This window comes from Mastigoproctus giganteus, chromosome 14 (assembly GCF_048544385.1).
Source record: "Mastigoproctus giganteus isolate SK-2022 chromosome 14, ASM4854438v1, whole genome shotgun sequence".
NCBI lineage: Eukaryota > Metazoa > Arthropoda > Arachnida > Uropygi > Thelyphonidae > Mastigoproctus > Mastigoproctus giganteus.
Window position 1 is genome coordinate 116,774,932 of NC_143588.1, and position 9,650 is coordinate 116,784,581.

General features: G+C 36.4%; 1 protein-coding gene across 1 annotated transcript; it reads left to right on the top strand.

The window, feature by feature from the left end:
- The first annotated feature begins 1,695 nt into the window (after positions 1–1,695).
- On the top strand, positions 1,696–3,213 carry LOC150075645 (intracellular coagulation inhibitor 2-like). Its single transcript, XM_090388604.1, has one exon. It carries the CDS (start codon positions 1,696–1,698, stop codon positions 3,211–3,213), a length of 1,518 nt encoding a protein of 505 aa, XP_090244730.1.
- Positions 3,214–9,650: the final 6,437 nt, after the last annotated feature.

Here is a 9,650-nt window from a genome sequence, read left to right on the forward strand (position 1 = left end):
CCTAAACCTTGAACTGTATTTCTTAATTGGTACGAAAAGTCTAATAATTTCTGATATTATTTCCCTCAATGTTCCCCATTTATAATTTTCTGATGGCAATATCATCAGCGGGTCCCACTATACAGAAGTTAAAACTGTCTGAGGTCACTGTATCCATCTTTATGAAATCAAGAACCGTTATTCCTCTTTAAGTATATCCCACATTAATGAACTGTGATCACTACCACCTGGTGATTCTTTCATCTACAGATTCTTAATTCATGCATAACGATTGCTGATAATCAGATTAAATGTATTCCTCTCTCTTGTTACCTAACGTGCTGCTGTACAAAACTGTCACCCGCTAAATCCAGAAAAGTCTTGCTATGTGCGATTGAGCAACTCCCTAGTTACAGTAAATAACTGAAAAGTAAAATTTCCCTATTATAAGATGGTCTGATTTGTTGGTTTTGTAATCCCCAACACTTTACTTTCTGGGGTACTGCATGTTCCAACAGAAGCAGTGCAAAAATCACTTTTACTTCTGCCTGTGGCGATTGTTAACTGTTTGTCTATGTATCCCCGAAGCAATCAGTTTTCTGATCGTCCTAACTCTGCCTCAATAGCATCAGAAAACATTCTTGCACCCATTCTATTTAAGAAGCAGTATCTCCTATTAGGAAACATACCAAGCTGAGAAATCCTCTACCCTATGAACATTGAACAATCTCCTGAGGACTGAATTTATTCACATCATATACTTCCTGCTGTTTGCCACGGGCAGAATTGCAGACACGTTGAAATTTAACTCTAATATGCGACTATTTCCCAACATTGTCCTCTACTTGTTAAGTCTGCACCACAAGTGGTGGGCTGTAACTGAGCCCCAGTCGTTGCTCACCTCGACTATCTCGTGCTGAACGCCCGAAAGTGAAATATATTTGTACTAACGGACAGTACTTGAACAAGTCAAATGCCCGGAACATAACATTTTACAAGAGATAGACACCAAAAGTTGATTGTCAAGGCTCGTACACTTAACAGGTCAGGTGTAACTCCTAATAAAATTGAATGAATGAGAGCGAGAAATAAAAACCATGAAGTATAATAAGAAGACCCAAGGAAATTCAGCCGTTTATATCATCTGACCTCATGTACGGTTCATAAAGAAGAGCATGCAATGTTGTACGAAAAGAAGAGGCTTTTTCTGGATAGAAATGTTCTTCACTGAAGGATTGTATGAAGGAAATCCATCGGAAAGAACTTCTGTGACTAATACCAAATCCAGCGTCGGAGGTAGAAATGGAAAGAACATCGCTATTTAAAAGAGTTGAAATTAAAAAAAAAATTTTCGAAATCTTCCTCCTTTGAAAATTATTAAAAGCCTTTTCATTCTGACTTTTCTTTAAATTTACTGAACTTTGAAAAATGTGTGCAATTCTACAATGAGGAACATAATAATAGAAAGGCAAAATTAGTCAATGTGCTCCTTATTGCAGATGAATCTCGGTACTGAGCTCCGAGAATTCCAGCTCTTGCAAAGTCATTGAAATATTAATGCATAGCAGGAAGGTACCACACGTGCGTGTGGCACTTCCATCTTTGCACGCATATCATTGGAGCCCCTTGTTCAATTGTTTCTATTATTTTGTTCAACATCTGTATTTTATAAAGCTTAAAACTGTGATGCTAATTGTATTTTTCTCTTTTCCAGCCATGGATATCCTAAAGGTTCTGCTGCTTTCGGGAATCTGCTTCTTTACGTGTATCGTTCCCAGTACACGCCAAATTGATATAAACCTCACAAAACAATTGGCGCAAATTGACTGCCAATTTGCTGTGAATGTGCACAAGCAGTTCTCATTGAAGCCTGGAAACTTGCTGTATTCCCCATTTTTCTTGTCCGAGTGCATCGCAATGATGTTTTTAGGGGCTAGAGGGAACACTGCAGAACTAATAAAGAAGGCGATGGGTTATGAGAGCATCGCAGTTTCAAAAGAACAATTACTCGATTTGTACCACAATTACCATTCCACGATTGGGAAAGAAGCAGATGGATGCATTCTGGAAGTGGCCAATGGCGCATTTTTGAAGCACGAATTAAAAATCAATCAAAAGTACGCCAACATGGTGAAGAATCGTCTGAAAGGCCTAGCAAGAAACATCAATTTTCATCTGCGGAAAGCTTCTGGTGAGATCAATTCTTGGGTTTCGAATGTGACAAAGCACAGAATTAGAACACTAGTAGAACACGTAGACCCGCAAATTAGCTCTGTTTTTATGAATGCAGTCTACTTCAAAGGTATGTGGAAGAGAAGATTCGACCCAGCACCAAGTACAGGATATCAATTTTTCAACAACGGATTGAGATCATCTGTTTCGCAGGTAACTATGATGAGCATGGAGAACGAATTATTCCCCTATGCCTTCATGAAAGAAAGGGGCGTGAGAATTCTGGAGCTTCCATACAGGGGCGACCATCTCGCGATGCGAATTTTCTTACCAGAAAAGTTAAATGGGCTATCACAAATCGAGCAATTATTATCAACGGACTTTCTCACCGAAGTCGACGAAAGCCTGAAGGAAGTGGTCTTGAATAGAGTTATGATTCCTAAGTTTAAACTGGAATACTCCAATCGAATGAAGCAGATCCTGGAACATTTGAAAATGAACAACGTGTTTACGAAACAGGCAGATTTCAGTGGGATTAGCGAAGCCGGTCACGTTTCTCTTTCATCACTTTGGCATAAGGCTTGTATTGAAGTGGACGAATTGGGAAGTGAGCGAACTTCACCCTCAAGTTTGGTAGCCACTCCCCAGCCACATGGAAAAGATGATCTTCTTATTACTCATGTTAATAATTCTCTCAGGGTTTTTTTTAACAGTAATAAATCTCGCATTTTTGTTAATGGGTTAGCTGCTACTGCGCCTTCCCTTAGTGTTGTTCATGGCAATGCTATTATTGCTAGTGTTAGTCTTGGTAAGGGTGGTATTGTTAGTATTAGTAATGGTAGTGCTTCTATTAGTAATGGTTATATTGGTGGTGGGACGGTTGGTGTTAAGACGGCTGGCAGTTGGACGACTGAAGGTAAGATAAAACCAAAAGCTACTAGTATTGATGATATTAATGTTGTTGGTGAGAGATTCTTTATTGCAAATCATCCATTCCTATTTCATATTTTAGACAGACTAAATGGAATGATTTTGCTCTGTGGTAGAGTTCGTCAGCTGTAAAGGGAGATATGTTTTTATGAATGCAACAATAAGGTAAAGTTCTATTAATGGTGACTTGGATTTAATAGCAATGCTTTTCTCACGCAGACTTTTCATCCACAAAACAGGTTTATCAACTGCAGAACACTCTCAATTGGCAGGCACAATATACTGATTGCCTTAGTTGCTTTGGTTCTTAACATACATTACAATAAATATAGAACGCCAGAAACCAACGTTTCAAAGCACATCATGTCCTTTCACTTGGTCTTGTTCTTCTAGAGGGTTTTAAAGACTTTCAAGTAATCACTCAAATGTTATATATTTATTTTGATAGCAATTAAAGTCATCTTATTATGGTAATCACCGTGTTTTTATAAAGATCACACAATTGCATGAGCCACACACGAGCTTATAATAGAGAGATTTTCTTTAATTGTACTCAAGTAATATACCATTACACGTTAATCATGGTTGGTTGATCAAAAGTGAAATGTCTCTAATTTCATTTGTCTTAAAGGTTTTTAATTTTGTTTTGTTTGTTTTGAATGGTATCCATCATTTCTCACCTGATTGCAATTATTTTCTAACTGAAATTCCTCACTGGATAAAATAATGTTAACTCGCAGTTCCCAAGATAAAAATCTATGATTTTTCACATTTAAAAATGTGTTCTTGTTTTGCTTTCACACAGCAAGTTTGGCATAACAATAAAAGTATACGATACAAATGAAACAGGCTGTTGCTGGGGATATTTTAAACCTCCTCTGACTCTTCTGATTAAATTACTGTCCAAAGGACAACGAGGACAGCAGGCGATACAGAGACGTTCAAGGGCGCTTTTCCACCAAAGGAAATCAAAAGCGCCCTTGAAGTCAACAAAGAGAGATAGAGTCAAAGTCAACCAAGACACCCTCAGAGAACTTTCCTGTCGAAAAACCATAATTAGTTTTAGTAAAGCTGTTTTTCGTGAGTCTGGAGAAAATCCCTCTTGCAAACATTTGTTAAAAGTTTTATCAATACTGATGGTCTTAATGTAATAACCTTAAAATAAATAAGTTTTTTTACTTTGTCCACTCGGGACATTTTTAACATGATTTTCTTTACAACAGTTGTAAGTTCCACAGAAGTAAATGCAAGTGTAACTTCATTAGGAGAATAATTAAAATTAGCAGAACCATGATGAATTTGATTCAGAATGATTATAATCGAAATATTACTATTTAGAAATAGAAAATCCATACCGAGGAAAGTGTGGTGATGGACTATCAATATTTGATTTTCATGGGCCTACACAGGAATTTGACTGGAAGAATAACTGACAGCTCAATTTTTTTATTTTTTAATATGGAGGAGAGGAATTTATTCCTGCATACATTTGAATAGAGTCCTACAGACTTTATTTGAAACATCTTGTTGAGTTCACCTTATTACATCAATATTTTTTGAAAAAACAAAGACAATAAATAGAGAAATATTAAAAATAACAATAGGACATGAACGACAGCACTGGAAACGAGTCCGGGCTCGGTGCTGATATTGATCACTACTCCATTCTATACTCTCATTTATTTGTCTAGAAACATAAATCATGCAGTATAAAAAAAGTTAAAATATAAATCATAAAATTATAAAAAAGCAGTCATAAAACAATACAATAAAACTGAAATTCAATGGATGTGTTAACTTTTTCTTAAAATTTAAAAAATAATTAAAAATACTAATAATGATCCATCCAGGTTATTAGGTTCATCTGACCTTGCGAACTTGTACTGTTCTTTAAATTCTACTGTAATATGTCTCAAAAGTTGATACAATTCTCTGGTGAAAAGGTTGAATTGAGAAGAATCTTGAAATTTGGCCGAATATCTTCGAATATCCGTGGGCGTTATCTATTTTAATTTTAAATGAAGGTTTTTGCCGCTTCATGGTCACCCCTTTCACCTTACAGGCCTCCAAATTTTGCGAGCTGAGTCAGCAATCCCTTACTGATAAGAGGTAGATAGATCCTTTTGTAACAAGCATTCGCAGACCCTCAATGCCAAATTTCTTAAGCCTGACTTTTTTAAATGAGGTCCATCTTTTTGTTGGTATGACCTATCCATTATCCCAGTGTTTTCAATTTCTGCAATAAATCATTTCATGTTTTTGAAGTTCATCCCATGAACCATAAAAGTGTGAAATCCTTTGTCCTATATCTATGGTGATAATAAGAGGACAATGCCAGATAGAAACTAGAGTCATATAGAGAGACCTTATTAACAAAGGGGTGGTACGCTAACCCAGTACTAGATGTCAAGAGAGGTTTTAGTTTATGTATTAATAAAAATATGAATAAAAGCTTGTATTTTTATTTAGTTAATTTATTACAGCCTTTGAAGATGCAATAATTTTTAATTAAACCCTATGCTATCGCATTTAAATCATGATGAATCCTCTTTTGCAGATATCATGTTGAACTAATTAAAAATGTTATTTCTTTTTTTTTTAAATTTGAACTGATTATTAAACTTTGGAATTTTTAGAAAAATGCTGTTTATTGTCTCCAAAGGAAATGAAATTTTACCTATAGAGTGTATAATGCTGAGTTAATAATTCTTAAGGTTAATTTTCTTTGAAAATCTTAAAAAATCGAACTGTACCTATATAACAAAATCACTACAAAAAGAACGATTCTTCGGAACTGCATCAAAATCGACAAATGTACCGTTACTAAAATAATAAATAAATTGAAATACAGTATATATTTATTATTTTTTTCAGTTTAATTATTACTTAACTTAAAAATAAATTCCTTATTGCTCAATCAAAGCTGATTTGAAAAAGCAAAAGGATTTACAAATGGATTAATTTTCTGATTTTATATATTGCGTTATTATTATGCAAGGCTTAATGGAATCGTAATCTTTCGCAAAATATATGATGAAGTGTAACCATCCGCAAGGGAATAACAATCTTGTTTTTTAGAATTCCATGGAAATTTTGTAGTCCTATATGACAAAGATCATTGTTCCCTGTTAATCGTGCACAAATATATGGAATTCGAAGAATATTTTAAATTCTACGTCCCAAAATGGGACGGCCTATTTGTTTACAGACAATAAACATTTCTCGTAGTTACATAAGTGAATATATAATAATTATAAAATACAAAGAAAAAATTAAAATGAACAGTTGTGGGTGGTTGTTCTGAAATATAGCGAAGAGGGCATACAATTTCTGGTTATGCCCCTGTACTTGGAACTTAGTATATAACTAAGCTCCAAATTATATATTAACAGGGTAGACGGTGGAGGTTCATCACCTCCACCGTCTACCCTGCCATTCTCTATGGTGCAGAAATATGGGCCTCTGCTGCACATACAAACCTTAAGCGGGTGTACACTGCTGAATACTGGCTACTGAAATGGGCGAATAACAAGCTTCGGCTACCTCCCGCTACCACAACTACCATGATGGCACAAGCACTCGACATCCCGAGGTTGAAGTTCCTGATCGTTGAAAAGAGGCTGGTCTTCACAGCCAAACTCATCTCAGGCCAAATATCATCTCCAAATATTTGGAATGCTTGCTCTTGGAGGATTCCACAGCCAAGCCTAAGGTCGGTACCAGCACTTGTGGCTCACCACAACAGGCTTGTACTCACCGAAAGATTTCTGCCCAAGCAGATGCTCGCTGCCCTCAACAGTGTGGACGCCGACATCGACACCATAATAAGTAAAAAGAAGGACAGACACAAGTTTATCAAAGCTCTTGAAACCTGAATCACTGCCAACTTGTATTTGTTTTTCTTTATTTGTGTTCAGCTCCTTGTTTTTATGATGTATTTGTATTTCTTTTTGCATTTGTAATCTGTATTTTGTAGCCTTTTGTATGTGTTCGCTATATTTTGTAGCCTTTTGTATGTGTTCGCTATATTTTGTAGCCATTTGAATTTGTACTTATGTTATCTATATGTGAACCCCTGGCGCTCGTCGCCGTGATGGGATATTGTGCTGTAAATCTACTTCACAATAAAGATTTATTTATTTATTTATTTATTTATTTATATAATCTGGCCGAGTTAGTCGGTCTCAGGAGATGGTAGCGTGGTTTTTCCTCCCGGAAACTCGAGTTTTTCGTCCAGCAAACAGAAAATCCACCTCAGAACACACAATTTACAGACAATATGCAAGGAGCAATGTGGCCTTAGTTGCTAATGCTTCTAAAACCCTTCAACAACAACTGTTGAATATTTAGCAGAGAGACCATGGAGAGGGCAAACACAGATTCATTCATTCTCAGTTACCTTCTAATATATTCATTTTTTATTCATTCTGGAAATTAAAATACACCCTCGGTTACCTTCTGATATACTGTATTTAAAAGAACAAATTCATCCCGATCTGCATCTAGGTCGTTGATAATGCTTCAGAGATTAGATGGCACCATCGAAAGTGTTTTCAGCTGCTGTGCTACGGTCGGTAGAGAACTGTCAAGCCGAAATGTCCATTCTAACATATTCCAAACATTCCCAATTGGATTCAAGTCAGCAGAATTAAGCGGCCAGGGTAGATGAGATAGGAGATTAGATACCTGTGTATTTAGTATTTAACCGAAATACTAAAATTTTAATAAAGGGTGTATCTGAGAAATTTCGCATCACTCGGAAACAGGCACTTGTTTCAACAGGGATAACAGAATTTCTGTCTCTCTAGGAAACAGAAGGCATACAGAAAATTAAAACAAAAAAATCTCCTGACTATACAATTTTCAAAAGTTAAAGGACCTATTTCCTCCGAGTGAAGACGAAGGGAAACTACAGCATGCGCCTTTTGCAGACAGAAGCAACCCAAAAGAATTCTGGCTAGACATCGACTCAGATGTGAATCTTTCACGAAATACCTCCGGAATGGTATTTCCTTGCCCTCGTGGGTAGCACAGTTGGTAGGATCGCCTCCTCCTCACACTGTGAGAAAAGACCTGAGTTGGGGTCCCGTCGATGCCAGGAGGAATTTTTGTGGGCCTTTTTTCACACCGTGGCGAACTAAGATGGTCTCAGGGGAGGGTAGGATAGTTTTTCTCCTGGAAAATCAGGTTTTTTGTCCAGCAACATAAAATCGACCACAGAACACAAGCAATTTACAATACAGTATACACGGAGCAATATGGCCTTAGTTGCTCATGCTCCTAAAACCCTACCATAACAATAAAAAAAACAGCATAACGATACTTCCTTGAAGAATATAGAAATAACCAGATAGTGTTAATAACGATTATTAATATTTACCAAACAAACCTGTACTAAGACTTACAGGCATCCACAATATATTTTTAAAATTTGTAGTGTTTATATATAGAGGAAATTTTACTGTTCACTTTAACCAGATTTGCGCTGCGAGTATCCTGGTGGATCTGGAGCGAATACTTGATTACACCGATACCCAAAAGCAGCACTCCCAAACATGGAGTTCAGAGGAATATCTGATACAGATATTGATCTCAAGTCCATGATTGAGACACAGATATTGATCCAAGTGCATGATTGAGACACAGATATTGTATTAGTATTAGTATTAGTATTAGTATTAGTAACGGCCACATGGTGCAAGAAAGCCTATGACTTATGCTGCACCAGCAAAAAAAAAAAAAAAAAAAAAATCCGAACAAAACAATGAAAAAAACAAAAAAATAAATAAAAAAATAAAAAAATAACTAAATAATAATAATTAATAAATAAAAAAATAAATAAAAATGAAATTAAACCTATCATCTTATGCGCTTCCCTTACTAGAAAGTGCTATCCAGATGACCTTTGAATTTCCCCAAACTGTCGGCCTCTACCACCCATGACGGCGACTCATTCCAGTAATTTATAACTCGCTGGCTAAAATAAAACTTCCTGCAGTCCAATCTAAACATTTCCCCCCGTAACTTGAATTTATGTCCCCTAATTCTACCATCATTTATAATCTTGAAAATTTTGTCCTCATTCATTTTACTGATGCCTCTCAGAGCCTTAAACACCTCAATCAAATCTCCTCTAAGGTGTCTAGTTTCCAAACTCTGCAACCCACATATTCGAAGTCTTTCTTCATAAGGACGCCCTTTTGCCGATCTCACCAGGCGAGTTACCCTTCTTTGCACCCTTTCAAGAAGCTCGATGTCTTTCTTTAGGTGTGGTCTCCATACTTGAACACAGTATTCCAAGTGAGGTCTAACATAAGCCTTATATAATGGGATTATCACGTCCCTATCTCTACTTGCAAAAGTTCGATAGATCATCGATAGGACACCATGGGCCTTCCTTGCAACCTGTTTACAATGCTCAGAGAATTTCATGTCTGACCGTATCGTAACACCCAAGTCCCTTTCCTCCAGTACTGGGTTTAGTTGAACTCCACCAAGTGAATAAGTTTTTTTGGGATTACTGTTTCCCATGTGTAATACCTTACACTTTGTTAGATTATAGCACAGCT